This window comes from Petaurus breviceps, unplaced genomic scaffold (assembly GCF_028583685.1).
Source record: "Petaurus breviceps papuanus isolate PSGF00001 unplaced genomic scaffold, PetGlider_PUasm1.0 171, whole genome shotgun sequence".
Classification (NCBI taxonomy): Eukaryota; Metazoa; Chordata; class Mammalia; order Diprotodontia; family Petauridae; genus Petaurus; species Petaurus breviceps.
The window spans coordinates 1,770,257-1,788,411 of record NW_027185754.1 but is presented as its reverse complement, the minus strand read 5'-3'; the positions used below and the strand labels follow the sequence as shown (position 1 = coordinate 1,788,411).

Here is an 18,155-nt window from a genome sequence, read left to right as displayed (position 1 = left end):
TCAGACCCTCCTGAGATCTTTTTTATGGCTTGCCATGAATCATGGCCATGATATCTTTAAATGGATGATCAATACTATATTTTCCCATAAAATGTTTGGTTTGAAATCCGATTTTAAGTGCATTAGAGTTTTTGTGCACTGAATGGGTGAATGCCATAATAAATTTTCATCAAATATGAAGGAAATATAGCTTAGATTAATTGCCATATTTATTTATGAGTCTATAAAATACATTGTGAAAATCCTGGCACATTTTTGGGATACCAATTTGAACCTTCAAGAAAGTTAAAAGCATTAAAGGAGACTGGCAGTAGATTTATTATTGGAATGTTTTTAATTGCAGATCCAAGCAGACACAGGTATTAGAATGGCTTTGCCCTTAATGGCTCTGTCTCGTATGTGTTTTTTTCTCTAAAAATGATATACTTCACATATTTTTATTGATTCTATAAGATTTATTGTAGATAGTCTTGAATTGCATGTGACATCACAAATGATCCCAGCTTCTCCTGAGTTGTGGGGCTATAGATGGCACAACAAAGAGGACTCCCCCCTCAGCTTTCACATAGTTGTCAAAAGTTAGAGGAAAAAGCATAGAAAGAAGAGTCCAGAAGAAACACCACAAGACAAGGAGAAAATATGTACTGGTTAGAGCTGCTTTGAATTGAATTGAAGAGCTAAGCATTAAGCAGAAAGATTCTCAGAAAGATGATTAAAGTGTTGGCCTCACAAACTGATTGTTAGCAAGATTGTGTGCAAAATTATACATTTCCTAGAAGCCATTCTGAGCCCAAAATGTAAAAAAACAACCATCACAGACACACCATGATTCACACTCATTTGTGGTAAGTCCATGATTCCCCTAATCCACACTCAAAGGATTCTTTTAGGCAAAACTATAACCACATGAGGGTACGTGAGGTCACTGCCCTATTTGGGGAAACCTGGACCTAGCTGGAGTCCTCACCTCCTACCACCAGGGGCTATGTTTTTATGTATATCATAACCATTCCTGGGGCCCCACCGGTACAAAATATCTTCTTACAGTCTTGGTTTTTAGGCCTTGTTGACACAGAAAAACAAGATGGAGCATGAAGTGAATTACCTAATAAACTAGTCTATCCCTCTAGGTAACATAATTCTGTCCCCCTTATTTCTTTCATAGGAATTTAAAAGTTTTAATTTAAAGGATTGTTTCTTTATAGTCTCAGTTCTGTTGTTTACTTGAAGGTTCAGTTTCTTATGACTGTTAGCAAAGCCTTGAAATTACCTTTAGAAATATGTTATCATCTACATGGCAAAACTTAAAGCTGAATGTACACATGTGAACCACTTTCAAAAGAAGCCAGTCTTCTGAATTGAGTCAAACAACTGCCACTACCTGGTTGTTTGACAGGACTCAACTCATCTTTCAAGTGGGTGCTAATTATAGAAACAGCCTTTAAGTCATACTGTGATGATTTTCCTTCTGACCATGGTACATGACCAAGTCTTTATGAGCCATTTTCTTTGCCTCCCCACCTCTATGCCTTCGAGGAGTTTTTCAGATACCAACAAGATTTATAAACTTAGGAGGCTCTTCAAAACTTGTGACTGGTAGATGTCTAAAACTTTCTTAATACTTGAAAGTAATGAAAAGAACAGGTCAAATTCAGAAATAGATGGGGAAATGTTTAGGAACTATGTAGAATTAAGGAAGCAGAGATAGAAAAACAATATATGCAATGGCTATAATAATGAAAATTAAAAGAATGCTAAAACCAAGTCAAATATAATTGTAATAAACATTTTTGTATCTGTACAAAAGATGAAAAATGGTACCTCTATTATTTTCCTAAAGAAATAGAGGACTATGCTTGTGGAACTTTGCAGATGCTATTAGTTGTTTTTGCTGTATTGGACAATTTTTCTTTGTTAAAAGGAAAGGATTATGACAGGGAATGGTGAGCAGATAGAGAAGGTACATATCTAAAATGACTAAAATGTAAAGACAAAAGACATCAAAACTAGCCAATATGGTAGAGTAGGAGGCCCAGATATTCCCTCCAGAAGTATGCATAGTCTGACCCTAACACAAAGTACAAATTCAGGAAGTAAACAAGCAAACAAAAATAGACTTCCACTAAAAAGAACTATTATAATGATAGGATCAAGAAGATGTCCCAAATGTATTCAAAGAAGTCTAAAAGAAAAATACATCCTGGACACAAATTCAACTGGAATTTCCAGGGGAAAATGAAGAGTTTTTTTTTAAGTTTTGAACTATTTTATACATGAAATGTAAACCTACAGGAAAGAATTGGAAAGGAAATGAAAATTATAAGGGAAAGATTTGGAAAGAGAATTAACAACTTAGTGCTAGACTTATAAAACCTTGACTAAGTAATAAACTCCTGGAAAATTAGAATAGATCAAATACAACTCAATGACTCTGACACAATGAAAAATATTGAAACAAATTCAAAACACTGGGAAAATAGAAAAAAATGTAAGATATGTCACATTAAAAGATGACCTAGAAAATAGATCAAGGAGAGATAATTTAAGACTCATTGAACTACATGAAACCTACAGCTTTCAAAAGAACATGGGCATCACATTTCAAGAAAAATGAAAGAAACCTGCTTGGTATTCTTAGAAACAAAGAACAAAGTGAAAATAGAATCCATAGGTCACCCTCTGAAAGAAATCTCTCAAAAACAAAATAAAATCCTCTCAGAAACATTACAGACAAAATCCAGAATTTCCAAATTAAAAAACAATGCTACAAGCCACTGGAAAGAAATAATCCAGTACCAAAGAGCTGTATCTAAAATCACAAAAGATTTAGAAACCACCACCAAAAAGAAACAGAGAACTTGGAATACAATGTTCCAAAAGGTAAAGATGTAGGTTTATGACCAAGAATAACTTACACAGAAAAACTGAGTAAAATCCCATGGAGGAAGGACATAATCCTGTAATGAAACAAAGTACTTCCAATCATTCCTGAATAGAACCTTTAAAACACCCTGTGATCAAAAGAAACCTAGAAAGGTAAATATGAATGAGCAATCATAAAGAGAATAAAGGTTAAAGTATTTACATTGTAATGGGGAAGATGATACATATGTCTCTCATAACCCAAATGTCATATGATAGTCATAGAAAGAATCAAATAAGCAGAGAGCCTGAAAGCAATTTTGTTATGTTTTAATGGTATTAAAAGAAGGAAGAATATGGAGGAAGGAAAGGAATTCATGAGGGTGGGGGGCAGGGGTAGGGGAGGTTGGCCTAGAAGGGGAGACATTAGAGTGCATAAGTAAAACACTATACAAACAAGGGGAAAGGAATAGGGCAAGTGGATGACATTTAAATCTCACTTTCATTCAAATTTATGAAAAGAAAGAATAACATCAACACAATTATGTGCAAAATTCATTTCATCAAACAGAGAAATAGAGAGAAAGGGGGAAAGAATAGCGAACTGAAGGTTCAAGGATGAATTGGTCATTAGCAAAACAAACTAATTATTAAGGGTGAATTGAGAAGAAGGTTTAAAAGGAAAGAAAAGAGTAAAAACCTGTGATTATGCTCCAGGTGAAGGAAAGACAAGGCCAGAAGAGCAGAAGCAGATAGACTATATATTTTTTTAAATGATAAAAGAATTATAAAAAAAAATATTTTTGCCCAAATAAAACCAATAAACCTAACATTGGAAAGGAAGTATATCGCTAGGAAGAAATCTTCACAAGTTTCTCTTAAACATAAAGAACTGATCCAAACTTATAAGAATAAGCAATATTCTCCAACTGAAAAAGGGTTAAAAGATACGAAATCTTTTGAGGAAGAAATCCAAGTTATCAGTACTCATATAAAAACCCTCCAAATCAATAATAATTTAGTAATGATAACAAATGCAGATTAAAGTATTTCTGAGATTCCACTTCACATCCATCAGATTGGCAAAGTTGACCAGAAAAAGGAAAAAAGACAAATGTTGGAGGGGCTGCAGGAAAACATGGCCATTGATGCCCTATTGATGTAACTGTGAATTGGACTAGCTATTCTGGAAAGTAATTTGGAAGTATGCCCAAAAAGTTGCTAAATATACTGTACGTAGGTTTTGACCCATCAATACTACTACTCAAATAAAACAACAACAATCCCAAAGAGACCCCCCAAAAAGGATAAAAATATCATATGTTAAAAACATTATTTATAGTAGCTTTTTTATTGTTTGAAGAACTATAAATTAGGGGGATACCCATCAATTACGGAATGTATTAATAAATTATGGCATCTGGATGTAATGAAATGTTATTTCTATAGGAAATTATGAAAGGGCAGTTTCAGGAAAACCTACAAAATCTTTATGAAATGATAGAGAGTAAAGTAAGCAGAATCATAATAATCACTTATACAACAATAACCTTATAAAGACAAACAGTTTTCAAAGAATTCTGAACAACACATTAACCCATCATTATTCCAAAGAATCCATGATGAAGTAGGTTATATACTTCCTAATGAAGAGATGATAGACTCAGGGTGCAGAGACACATATTTTTTGCACATGGACAATGTAGTACTGTGTTTTGCTTAACTATACATAATTATTACAAGGGTCTTATTTTTCTTTTTCTAGTTGGAAGGTAGAGAATAAATATATTTTGCTAATTAAAAATAATTAAAAGAAAAAGTACCAATAAAACTTTAAAATAAAATCATGTTACAGAAATGTAACACCTACATTTTTATGTCTAAATGACACTTTTTTTTGGCAAAGTGAAAGTACTTGACTTTGAACTACTTAATATGTACAGTGATTGTAAAATGGCTGAATAAACCATTGTCTATCAACTTGATGAATGAAATCATAGCATCTTAAGAAATTACAATCAAGTAAGCTGTGGTTCAAGTCCTGCTTGGAACATATACTGGAAATGTGATCATGGGCAAGTCATTTAACATTTTCAATTCACCCAAGCAACTCTCTCTAAAAGTAGAACTTGCAGAGATGTTGCAGATAAGCATTAATGCATGGAATTTCCCCCTCCCAGAGTTCCATATATGAATGAAATCATAAATGAGGAAGAAAAAAGAAAAACCAAGACAAGAGACTGACAATTGAAACAAAATCTGAGGGAAAATATAAGGAAGAAAAATAGACAACAAAAGAATATTGCTATTTTTATAAATGTTTTTAAAAATTATAAATAACTTAGAGATTATGTTTTTATTTATTCTATGATAGTTATTTTTACTTTGTTTATTTGAATATCTACTTTTACAGATGGTTATTAAGAACTTGAAAATCCTTGTCCTCTCCTTCCCCTTCAAAAAAGGAAAACAGCACGGTCAGTTTCAAAATTTCTCCTAGACTCTGTCTTCCTCACAATTTCTAATCCAAGAGGGTAGGCTTATCTCATGAGGTTTTCTTTTTCATTTGAAAACTCCCATATTTAACTTCAAGCTCAGGAAAATTTTTGTTAAACCAAGACACTCTATATCAAATTTCATATTTTACTTCATCCTTAAGTTAATTTTACCTTTCTAATTCCCACCTTTATGCTGAGTAACTACAGAACATTCCTCTGGAGGTTACTTCTGTTTTTCATTCCTGATAAAAAAAAAAAAAAACTGTTGTTGACAATATCTATTCGTGTAAGGAAGGTATCCACCACCTTCCAGAATGAGACACCGTGTACACTACTTCAGTCAAAACAATTAGTGTTCTTTTTGGCTTTATCCACTTAGACCTTCGGTGACTGATCAGTATAAATTATGTATGTGTCTGGCCAGCTGCACTTGCTCATTCATGCATAGAGTTAAAGACATTTCATTTTTTTCAGTTCCAAAACATTGCCGCGAAAAAAAATCCTTATTTTAAAATTCAAATACTATTGGTTTTCAACTGTACCTATATTAAGAGATTCATACATTCGATGTGTAATTTGGTTTTGATCTTCCCTGTAAATATTTTCTTTATATTTTTTTGTGAATAAATTACGAAAGCGTTTAACCCCAAAGAGGTAAAATATGGTTTATTTCCTTTCGCTCTGCTGATAATAGATCGGGCAGGGATCTCAGCGATCATCTAGCACATTCTCTTCATTTTACAGATGAGTTAACTGAGGCCCAGATCAGGGAAGTACTTGCCCAAGACCACATAACTGGTAAACAGCTGGGCTGGGATCCAACCTTAGGTCCTCTGAAACTAAAACCACTCCTCTTACTGCTCCACTAGATTTTTTTGACTGCAACTCCCAAATTTATTCCTGAACTCATCTCTGACTGACTTGTTAGGACTTCCAATATATTTAAAACATATAATAAGACCTTGAAATACATAATGGGAATTGGAATTCTCCAAGTCTGTCTGTTCCCTATTTGTTATGATGAGCATCTTGGGGAAATGGTTGTGTCCAAATACAACAGATTATTTCCAAATAGAACAGAGGAATTTATATAATTCTATTCTTGATAGCACTAAAAAGTTTCAGAGAAATTGCTTGTTAAATATGATGCTCTGTGTGTGTTCATCAAAACTATTCAGTGCAGTCTCCAAAAATTCACATTTTTATTCTTTATCAACTAACTCATCAAACAGGGAACAATGGAATTAAGCACTGTTGTAGCTGTATGGTATGAAACTCTATGACTGCTTAACAGGGTATTTTGTGTGCAATCAAAACAAATAGAAACACATTTTGTAGTGGTATTCAACAAAGTTCCATTGAACCCATATTTCCAAAGTGCACGGATCTGTTTACACATGGCTCATGCCTCATAGACAGTATCTTCATGACACTGATTTGAGTTTTGTTAAGGATGAAGAAAAAATAATTCAAACAGCAAGACTATGTCATAAAAGCAAGGACAAAAATCCTCAGAGTTGCTAAATAGAATATGAAAATAGCTAATAGGAACAGAATTAAATGGTCCAGGTGAGAGTAAAAGAGGGAAAGTGTCCATGATCCCATATTTGCTGTGGGTGTGTATTTCTTCCAAGAGAAAATACTGCACAAAGGTCTCTAAAGACAAGCAGGAAGCCAGGAATCAGGTGATTGACAGGACTTAAATGGCAAGCACTAAACTATAGGCCCCAAACCATTTAGGGATTTTCTAACTGTTAATAATAAAAAAAAAGTTTTAAAATAAAATGAATTTTTGTGGGAAAAAAAAGTTTTCCATTCTCTCTATGAAAGGAAAAGCACCGAGTTTCCTTCATAGTCTCCCTCCATCTCACAGCTTAATCTGAGCTTTCTATGTTTTTGCTTTTCACTATCCTAATAGAACACTGAATGTACCAAGCATTCCTACATCGGAGAAGTCTTATAAATCAGTTTAGAAACAAAAAATCCTATAGTAGGTCTCTCTCACAAGTATATCACCCCAATACACTTTTTTTGTCTTCATACATTTTTTCTTCAGCTTCTAAGAACAAATGAGTAATCAAACTTGCTGAGCCTGACTATCTAATTTTATTACTTTATAATTGACGTGCCTTCCCTCTGGAAATGTTTGCAATTAATTAATTAGTGGTAATCTCACCTCTGGGAATAACTTAATGTATTCTCTCCAAGTCTTGTCTTTTTTTTTTTTTTTTACAGTAGCTTAGACGCATAGAAGTTAAAAGTGATTTGATGGCAAAACAGAGTGTGTTTTTTGGGTGATAAATTAAGGTGTTTTTTTTTTTTCTTAAGCGAATATTCACCATTAAATCAATCAGACAATTGTTTTCATCCTTTTGGAACTTTGAAACTGTGTGGGAAAGTAGGGCTGGGGCTTTTTTCTCCAAAAGAAGGGGCAGTAATGGAACAGTTTTACTCTGTTAGTCTTTATAAAGAAACACCCTCTCATTAATTATCATTTCATCACAGATGAAAAAAAAACCTGCTCCTTAAATTTTAATTCCCAGGTGTGTTTTATAATGTACTCAACAACCTTTGTAAGAGAGAATAAGTGGAAGAGGAGGAGGAAGAGAAGAAAACAAACAATACCCAGAAATGGGGAAAGTCTCTTGGTTAAAAAAAAAAGAATTACTCCAACTCGGATCATGGTTTGGCTGAAAGGAGTGAAGGGAGGAAATTGGCGTGAACTCTAGGCGGGGAAAGAACAAGGAATTACTCTTGGAGTCTCTGGGACAATGTTTGGCACCTAGTAGGTGCTTAATAAATGCTTGTTGACCAGTTTGCAATATAGATATCAAGTTCATGGCACCCTGTCACTATTTGGAACCAGTTTAAAAAGATAAGAGGAAAATCCAGCCTTGGAGTCTACCCTGGGCCAAGAGGCCATTCATGCTGGGTTTCTCACTGAAGAATTGGAGATGGTGGATATGGCTGAGTGCTTAGCCCGAACCTATAGACCTAAGGGTTTATATTCAGTCAATCTCAAAAGGGTTTCGTTCCCGAGTGTCCTCACTCGTGACCATGGAACCGTGATTCTTCTGGGTAACGGGAAGCAGCAGTGTTGCTGAATAATTGAATTGTTGAGGGGAGACATATTTTAGACCTTAGGAATCGAGAAGTTGAGGGGAATTTCCTTTTCCCCTCTTTCTCACGGTCTGGGCAGGGAGAGTTACAAGGGTTTAGCCCCTCTGCACTGAAGACTTTAGGTGTTTGGGAGGCTAGAGCCCGGGAGGCAGTTGTTAGAGATAAGACGATCTACCTCTGAATTGAGGAAGTATGCCTCCGTACCGGAGATCTCGGCCCAGGGCTTATGGTTGCCGGGTCTCCTCCACTCCAGACAATGGGGGTAAAGATTTAGTAGGATTGGTGGCTGGATCACCCGGGTGCGCCGCTTTCATGGGGTGAAGACCCTATACTCTCCCCCCGACCCTTGCAGACACGCCCTCAACGTCTGCCCAGTGATTCCGAAACAGGTATCGCGACTGACCCCTCCAAGTTCCCTGCCCCTTCTCCAGGCCCAGAAGAGTGGAGACTCCGACGCCCTTTCCGTGTTATCCTGTCCCCGCTCCAACGCGGCTCGCCAGCGCCACCCCCAGCGGAGCGAAGCGTCTGCAGCCCTGTGCCCGGGAACCATCCCTAGCTCTCCAGACCCTCTGCCCAGGCGCCCAGCACTTCATCTGATCAGACTGGGGTTTGGGTTCCGGGTTCATGCTTGCATTTCTGGCGGGAGGGGAGGAGAAAGGGAAAAGGTAGGGAAGCAGACCTTTTGGGTAAGTTCCCAAGGTGCTCTGAAGGGAACCCTGACAGGGTTGGTCTCAATCCTCAGCCTGGGGATCCCTCCCTCCATTTCCGTGATCAGAGGAGAGGGTCTTCTTCCCGCATTTCCTTGAGTCGGCCCCACGCGTTAAGAGACTGTATAGCTTTGGACCTCTCTTGAGCCTCCGCCCACTCCCGGATGCTGCCACTTGCCCCTCCCCAGGGCGACCCGAGAGAGGCAGAAGGGTCAAGTCCCGGGTGGAGTCTGAAGTAGCTGAGAAAATGAGCTCTGAGTGTGGAGGTGAAGGGTGGGTGGGAGAGAAGCCAAAGAGAAACTCAGGGAGATCGAGGGGTCCAGAGACACAAAGACAAAGAACGAAAGATATTCATCAAACCAAGACAAAGTGGGGCGGCGGGGTGTCAGGGTCAAGGATAGGTTTAGGAACACTGACACTGAGCTCTTGCTTTTTAGATCAGAACTCTCACCGACCTTGTTGAGCGAACAAACTTATTGAAGGAATAAAGATGCCCATTCGCCCAGGGGAAGCAGGGGGAGGGGGGAGGGGGAGGGTTGGATTCTTCTCCCCGGAGCTTCCCTGCCCTTCCTACCTGCCTTCTTCCAGGCACTCTGCCAGCTTTCTCCCACCCTGCTCCCTCCACCTCCTCCCCTTTCTCGCCTCTTTCTTCACCTCACGGCTTATCTCTGCCTTTCTCCCTCTCTTCTCTCCTTTCTTTTCTCCTCGCCTACTTTTCATATTTCCTTTTCTCCTTCACTTTCTCTCCCCCCCATATTCTCTTTTATGGTTCTTTTTCTTTCTAACCCCCCCCCATTTCTTCTGCCCCCCCCCATATCTCTGTTTCCTCCTCTCCTATCTCTCTCTCTGCTTCCCCTTTTCCTTTTTTGCTTCTTTTCTCTTTAGATGCTTTGGGGAGACAGGGAGTTCCCAATGCTCCTGGCCAGTTGAGTAGTGCTGGTGTAATTTTTCTCCACTTCTCAAATTTAATTTGGAGTGACTGGGTGTGCGTGTGCTTGTGCGCGCCTGTGTGCTTAAGACAAGAAAGAAAAAGACCAACCGCAGAGGCCTCTCAGCACAACAGTACAACAACAAGAAACAAGTGTCGGAGGCTGTGCGAGCGACCGGTGCGTGCCACGATTGGCACAGCCAGCTGTCCCCGGGTCCCGCCGCCCCGGGATTACCGTGACGTCACTTTGCTACTCTTCCCACGGAGGACTGCGAAACAACCCAGGAGCAGAAAATAATCAGGCTTGCCACCCTCTCTAAAGCCTCCCACTCTGGCGCCTTTTTGAACCCTCTTCTGCCCCCTTTCTCATCCATGGGGCAATTGGGTCTCTTTAACCTGAGAGGCGGAGGGCAGCCCTCAAGAGCGCTGGCCCAGCCGCGGAAGACCCAGGCGGCTGCTCCGCTCCGGGCCCCTCCTCTCCCTCGCTCTCCACTAGCTGGGCCAAGGAGGCCGCCCGGGGAAGCGGTGCTCATCTAAGGAGGCTCTGCGAAAGCACAATCCGAGAGTCCCTCCTAGGATTTACGGGTCTGAGCCTGGAAACCAGCCTATACTGCAGGAAAAGGCCAAAAAATTTAAAAAAAAAATTAAAATAGCACAGAAGACGCGACCATGTCCTTCTCTCAGTTTGGATACCCGTATAGCAGTGCTTCTCAGGTAAGCCCAAAAGCCGCAGCCTCCAGAGGTGCCTAGACGCTTAGGTTTCTCTCCCCAGGCTGTGTGGCCCAGACGTGTCTCTGAGGCTTCTGCTCCGGGTGTGTTCATGTGCGTCTGTGTATGTGTGTATACACACACGTGTCTGTGTGTGCGCTCCCTCCTCCCTCAGCTTCTGCCGCTCGGTTGGAAGGAGCAGGGTCTTGCCAACTCTGCCGTGCCCTGCCCTCCCACGCCCTTCCACTGCCTCTTAGACTTCTCTCTGCTGAGAAATCTGGGCACCCCGTTTAGGGACCTGTTTGGTTTGCATCTCTCCTTGTCCCTAGGTTTTGGCGTATCCTTAGAAATCATAAAACCCGCAGAAGAGAAAGCTAGAAGAGAACTTAAAACCAAGAATGTCAGATTCTAGGAGGGAGTTTAGGAATCATCCTGTCCAATCCCCTTATTTCACACAGGATGAAACTGAGGCCCCGTGACTTGCCTAAGAACATACAGCAGTATCCTGTTAGAGCCCCCACCCCCCCAGAATTTGCTTGCTAATCCAGTGCTCTTTCCAACGTATTTGGACACCCAAGTTGGTCACATATCACTCCCTTATTCAACACGTACTTTTTCCCTAAACTGTTTTCTGTTGGGCTATGAGATTTTGGATAGGTTTGAGGGCCTGATTATACTCCCCAAACCGTCTCTGTCCTGAGCACTCCTTCAGGGAAAGATGGAGGGAAAAGGGTCTCAGCTCAGAGCCCAGAATAGCTCATTCACACCTACCTGGTCTTCACCTTTGTAGCCTGAGTGGGGTGGTTTGGAGAGTAATACTACCAAGTCCCCAGATTCTTTAAGTTCCTCAAGGAAGAGGTGCTGAGGCTTACTCACCTCTGTTTCTCCCTCTTGCTCGTAACAGGTCTTTTATAAAAGTATATGTTGAATGGATAGATGGAATTTAGTGAGCTGGCTACCAAATGTACAGTAAGCCCAGTTTTAAAAAGTTGTTCCTCTGACTCCATTGACCAAGGTTCCCTGTCCTTTCCTACCCTGTCTCTCTTCCCCTTTCGTACCCTCCACAGTTTTTGGTGCCAGCCAACCCCAGCACCACTTGCTGTGAATCGGCGCCTCGCTCAGCCCCAGTCCCGGATGGGTCCAGCGGCACTACCCAGGCCTCCGCCCTCTGCTGCCAGCCTTACGAGAACCGACTCCTGGGCAGTGCGCACCCAGAACTCGGCACAGCCCTAGGAGTTTACGGCTCCCCTTACGCAGCAGCTGCTGCGGCTGCTGCCGCAGCTTCTTCTCATGGCTACTCCAGCTACCTGCCCTACAGCCCAGAGCCTCAGGCTCTCTACAGCGCGCTGGTAAATACTGCCTCTTGCCCTACTGCCCGGCCAACTCCAACCCCTCTAACTAACTGCCTCTCCCTTCCCCCTTTAGGAATCCGGGCTGGGTTTGGGAAAAGGTGGAAACCACGGAGCAGGTAGTAAAATCCAATTAAAGCAGAGGGAAAGGCTGTATGCTCAGGAAGGCACAGGTGAGAGGGGGAGAGATAAGGCCCAGAAAGATCGCCCTCATCCCCAGCAGAGGAAGGGAGCGGGGTCCCAGAGAGGGGATCCCTTCACATTTACACATCCCTTTCCCCAGCATCCCCCCAACTCCTGGATCATTATGGGCCACAGCACTAAATACCTCTTCCTTTTATAGAACCCTCAATATGAATTCAAAGAGACCACTGGCAGCTTCCCAGCTGGATTGACGCAGTCCGGAGCCTATTACCCCTATGAACCTTCCCTGGGGCAGTATCCCTATGAGAGGTAAGACCCAGAGGTTACCTCATCTGTAGTCACAACCTTTCAAAATAAGGATCAAGGACATAAAGAGGATAGGGGAAGGATGTAGATGGAGATTGGGAAACAGAGGAGTACCAAGATAAAATGTGGATGGCAGCCATGTGGGAAAATGGGGGGAAAGGCATACACCAAAGGGATGAATATAGAGAATGTAAGGGGATGGGGAGAAAGAACAAGGAAGGAAAGGGGGAAGAGGATAAGGAAGGGATATAGAAGAAAGAAGAAAGGGAAAAGAGAAGAATTGGATGAAGGGCAAGGTAAAAAGAAAAGAAAGATAGGAAAAAAGGATGAAGGAAGGAGAAAGAGGACAGAGGAGGAAGAATTCCTGTGCCTTGTATAGTGCATGTCAATTTTCCACTAAAAGTTGCACAAAAATGTGCCCCCTCCTTACCTCTTCCTCACCATGTCTTTTCTTTCCCAGACTAGCCCACTGCTTAACTCAGTGAGAGGAATCCCATTCCAGACACACTAAACCACATATATCATTTCTTTATAAGTCACACATATCTTTCCCCTTTGCCCTTCCATTCCCACCCCAAAATGCTTCTTTTGGTGGAATGTTCACATATTTGGTGGCAGGTACAGCTCTGTGGACTTCAGTGGCTCAGCCAGGAGAAAGAATGCCACCAGAGAGACTACCAGTACTCTGAAGGCCTGGTTGTATGAGCATCGAAAGAATCCATACCCCACCAAGGGTGAGAAGATCATGTTAGCTATTATCACCAAGATGACCCTCACCCAGGTCTCTACCTGGTTTGCCAATGCTCGGAGGCGCCTCAAGAAGGAGAACAAGATGACCTGGTCTCCCAAGAACAAGGCAGGGGAAGAGAAAAAGGAGGAGAGGAGGGGAGAAGACAGCTATGGAGTAAACGAAGGCCAAGGTAGGACAGAAAGAAAGGGGGGAAGAAATCTGTATGGCCTTCGAAGAGTGCCTACCTACATACAGGTCTTGGGAGAGAAAGCTAAATTCCCTCCCAAAAGCTGACCAAATAATTGGAATTTAGGTTTTGGGACCATAAGGATGGGGTGGGGGTGGGGTAGGTGGAGAGAAACTTTTTATTGTGGACAGCCTACCTTTCCCATTTAGTAACTGAATCTAAATGCAAATATGGTCTTCAGCCTCGGGATCTTGCACCTTACAGTTCCCCACCCCCAGGCACTTTTCCAAATTGGGGACTTTTGCTTTTCTCAGTATTGACTGGTTTATTTGTAGATCCAAAAGCCTGCAAAGAGGTCAAGCAGCTACAACTAAGTGACCTGGAAGATTTAGAGGAAGAAGGTGAGGAAGAGGAGGAAGAAGAGGAAACAGAAGACCAGGGTGGAGGGAACACAGGGGACAAACTGGAGAGGCTAGGGAAGGGTGTGAAGGTAGAACCAGCAACAAATTGTGAGACTTCACAGACTGAGCTTGAAAAAGAGGACGGTAACTTGAAGCAGCATGGAACTCCTCTCGAATTCCCTTGCAATAACTCTCCCTGCTCGGAGAGATCAGACTTCTTGGAAGCCTGGATGGGACCAGCAGGCCAGATTCACTGTGTGCCCAGTGAGAAGCCCCGGATCTGGTCTCTGGCTCACACTGCTGGGGCCAGTGCCCTAGCAGGAGAATCCGAGGCCCAGGCAGGGCCTCAGAGTCCTCATCGCCATCAGGCCCTAGGAAGACTTTCCTCTTTGGGCCAGGGCTGTGAAGCGACAGCCATAGCTGGCATGAGAGTCCAGGCCAGCCGCTGCACGGTGTTAGAGGAGCCGCCCTCGGCAGCCAAGATCTTTAGAAATTCGACTTTCAACCTGCAGCATTTGCAGCTGAACTGCGCTTCTTACCCTGGGCTGGGAGAGCCCTGCCAATACGCATCTGGAGCAGAAGGTAGTGGGACCTTGACTGTGTTGTCTCGCTTAAATATTCCTGGAATGCTTAAGCTTTCTCGTCCCACCTCCCCACTCCTTCCCTTCTAACCTGTAGGGCAAGAAGTAAACTCTACCTCGAGGCTCTCAATCACTTAGAAACCAGCCCTTCTCTCCAGCTGCCTGGAGATAAACGCTTGGTTCTTAAAAGCAGAGGCCCAATCACTTGACGGGAGATGGAGTTGGACTTTCCTGGCTGGCCTATCCCAAAGTCGATTTTGTCTGGCGTAGGAGGGGATCAGAGCGCCAGCTGAGGGGCCCTGGGACCCAGGTCCTCCTTCCCGCCAGAGCCAAGAATGTGGCAGGGGAGGAGAACAGTTAGAAAGAACTAAGTAATCCCAAATTACCAACACTCGGTTGTATCCGTTACAGGGTCTGCCTGGATAGTGGAAGGGTAGTAAAAAGGCCACCGAGCTCTAGGAAGTTTGCCTAGGGCATCATGCTGTCTAAGCCAGAGCTCAAAACGATTTTTTTTAGGCCAGTGCTTAGGACTTGAGGTACATGTCAGAAGAGGGAAGTAAACAGAAGTGCTCTGAACATCGCTTACTTTCCTCTTCTTCTAGGCCCCCACAGATCATAGGATGTAGAGATGGAAGGAACTTTAAAGATCTAGTCCAGTACCCTCACTATATAGGGAGGGAAACTGAGACCCAGAAATAAATGAATTGATTTCTTTAAAGTCACCCTGAAAGCATAAGTAGTGGAACCACTATTCCAACCCAGTTCCCCTGGTTCCAAACCCAGTGCCCCTGGTTCCAAACCCAGTACTTTTTTTTTTCTCTCTTCCACATTGACAGCTGAGGGAGTGTAGATTCATCTGACTAAAATGCATCTGCAAAAGCCCAGCTTAGTCGGTTAGGAAAAACTGAGGAGGTAAAGGAGAATAGAAAGGTGTCTTCTCACACCTCCGTGTTTGCCCTATTATCCGCGTTAGAATTTTATTCCTTGTCTAGCTGGTTGCTTAAGTTTGGCGGACTCTTCCACAGAGAATGTGGATAGCCGAGAATGACTGAAATTTCTTAAATGGAAATGAGTTTCACCCTCTCCATCCCCCAAAGCGGCCGCTGTCTGAGGAGCAGAGTCCAGATTAATTGCTGTTGAGCGATTTCTCACAGGATCATCCTGGTAAATGAATTTGCAATGAGAAGAGCATCTAGATAACTGGGTCCAAAGCCATCCTCGTAGGAAGCCAATTCACTCTAGACTTTGGCTTCCGAAATATTGCCATTACTTTCGATTTGTAAGAAGCCAGGTAACCCTAGGGCAACTTCCGGAAATTTGACCTGGCACCCTCCCCAGTCCCATCTTCCCTCTGAGTTTAAGAAGGCCTGTCTCACCTAAGCGGCTTTCTCGGGTTTTAATCACTCTCTCCTTTCTCAGCAGGTTAGCGCAAGAATTGATATTTGACGAAGAACCTTGGGAGCCGTTCAGTTTACCAAAGCGCGCCCCTAAGCAATCCCAGAGACTGAGACACTAAAAGCAGGTTTTCTCTGCCTCAGAAACAGATGGACAAATAAGTTGTGGCTAGCTTCTCACAGTCCTTTCACTGAGAGCTGGGAGCAGCCTGCAATTGCACAGCTTTAGCAATATTTGAAGCGTTTTGAAGGAGAGCGAAGAAAGGACTAAGAGAGATGGTCTCGAGCGCGGGACCATTGGTTTCTCAAAGTGGGAAGGGGTTCTCCTTTTCCTTCCGCCCTCCTTCCCCGTGTCCATCACAGTTTAAAGCACCCAAAAACTCCGAATGTCTCAGAACACTAAATATTCTCGTTTCATTAACAATGGTCAATTAGGCCGCCCTCGCCAGGTCGGTCTTAATGTTCTCCACTTTTTGGATCCTGAGAAACAAACACAAAAGCCTATTTGTTTTTTCTTTGGTAAAATGTGTTTACAAACTCCTCGGGCTGGGGCTTAGGAAGCAGAAGAGGGGGCAGTTAAGGGATCCCCAATCAGGGCTCACTTCAACCGAAGGGCTCTAAAACCTCCCCAAGGTCAGGCGGGAGGGTCTCCACGTCCTCCTGGAGACCCTGGAAGTAGCGCAAAGGAGGCGCTGGAGAGGCCCCTGGAATGAATGAAAACTGCTTCTCCCATCATGGATTCTGTTGGCTCGGCTGCCCTGACTAGCCCCAGACACTCATCGGGTGCTCCCCCGTCCACCGCTCAGAGAACTGAGCTCAACTGAGCCAAGCCCTCTGAGTGGGCTAAGCAGGACCAACTTAGTGGGTCATCGCCTTCCAGGAGCCAGGGACCCGGCTCTTCGAGAAATAGGGGAGGGAAATCTAAAGGGAGAGCCAGGAGCTCAGCTTTGTTTCTGTTTAATGGTGTGGCAGCAAACATTTTTCTGTTCGTCCTAATAAACGGAGAGGGGGCGAGCGAAGAAAGAAGCTTTGTTCCCCTCTCCAGAACCATGAACACGCAGTTGCTTCAATTAACAGTGAGGGTTAATGAAAGCGTCGGCCCCAAGGACCTGCTTGACACCAACTCTCCTTTTGGTTCTCGGGTCACAGACGGCCCTTTGAGGTCAATAGATTAGCTGACATTCTGCGGCGATGAGTGAGAAAGATCACTACAAAAAATCGAGAATGCATCCTGGAGGACAGCGCCTGGGCAGGCTAGGAAGGAAATATCTCAGTCGCTTCAGGAGAGAGTGGGAGGTTAAAGCATAGAGAGACTAGCCCTAAAAGGGCGGGATTAGGTCACTGAATGTTGGGGAGGGACACCAGCGGGTGCTGGTGGTTTGTCTTCCAGCTCTGAAAGTTTAAAATGGGTTGAAGAAATGAACTTTTCGTGTTGTGGTTTCATTTATTTGAGCATTTTTCAGTCTTTCTTGGTATATTCTCTCTCATTCAAACTTAAGCCACCAAAGTCTTTGAGTTTCGGGATTTTGAGATAGGCCCTTCAGGCGAAGACAACGACTGAGAGATAATAGAAAAGATGTTGGATAGGCGCTGGAGCTCGATTTTCTTTCTCTGGTTTACTCCCTTCACTTTTCTCCCTTTGCTCTCTCCTTCCCTTTCTTCTTCCTTCCTATCTTCCTTTCTCCCTCCCTTCCTGCCTCCCTTGGCTCTCCCTTCCATGGTGCCCTTTTTTTCCCCTTCTTTCCTTCCTTGTCTCGTGTAAAGTGACTGCATGCAACTCTTCTTCCCTCCCAAGCTCAGGACATTTCAGAGGGCCATAGCAGAGTGGAGAGAAAACCAGAGTCAGAGGGTACCTAGGTCAGATGTCCGGCCCCTTTTCAAATTCGTTTCCTGAAGTTGTAGAAATTGCCCCGCCTCTTCCTCATCCCCCACCCCTCTGCCCCTTCTCCTTCCTAGGGAACAGCTGCTCCCTCACCCTGGCTTTCTCCGTAACTCCCCTGGGACACACAGTCTGCACCGCTGACCCGCGGCTTAGGGTCTGGGAAATTAAACTGCGAAAAGATAAACATTATTTCAAGTCGGATTTGCGGGATTAGCGCTTGTAATAAAGAGTATTAGTTCGAGCTTCTTTCAAGGCTCCCAGTGTCCCTCGCTCTGCCCCCTCCCAAGGCGCAGGTAGCCCTTCCCAGGGCCAGAGTCTTCTAGCCCCCAGGTCTAGGGCAGTGGTTATTGTTATACCT

The 18,155-nt window shown here is 43.1% G+C and overlaps 1 protein-coding gene across 2 annotated transcripts; it reads left to right on the top strand.

Annotated features, from left to right (window-relative positions):
* The first annotated feature begins 9,027 nt into the window (after positions 1 to 9,027).
* Positions 9,028 to 17,314, top strand: IRX6 (iroquois homeobox 6). Of its 2 annotated transcripts, none has more exons than XM_069082465.1 (6): positions 9,028 to 10,829; positions 11,891 to 12,172; positions 12,516 to 12,625; positions 13,241 to 13,542; positions 13,875 to 14,522; positions 15,944 to 17,314. In XM_069082465.1, exons 1-6 carry the CDS (start codon positions 10,785 to 10,787, stop codon positions 15,946 to 15,948), a joined length of 1,392 nt encoding a protein of 463 aa, XP_068938566.1. In that variant the 5' UTR covers positions 9,028 to 10,784; the 3' UTR covers positions 15,949 to 17,314. The 2 variants fall into 2 exon arrangements, with proteins under 2 accessions (XP_068938566.1, XP_068938565.1); XM_069082464.1 differs by having other exon boundaries at positions 15,941 to 17,314.
* Positions 17,315 to 18,155: the final 841 nt, after the last annotated feature.

What these genes read in the sequence shown, in the direction of transcription:
- IRX6 (XM_069082464.1), top strand. Translation starts at nt 10,785, where the DNA reads ATGTCCTTCTCTCAGTTTGGATACCCGTATAGCAGTGCTTCTCAG. An exon ending in CGTATAGCAGTGCTTCTCAG is followed by an intron (nt 10,830 to 11,890) that starts GTAAGCCCAAAA and finishes TACCCTCCACAG; the next exon opens with TTTTTGGTGCCAGCCAACCC. An exon ending in TGGAGTAAACGAAGGCCAAG is followed by an intron (nt 13,543 to 13,874) that starts GTAGGACAGAAA and finishes GTTTATTTGTAG; the next exon opens with ATCCAAAAGCCTGCAAAGAG.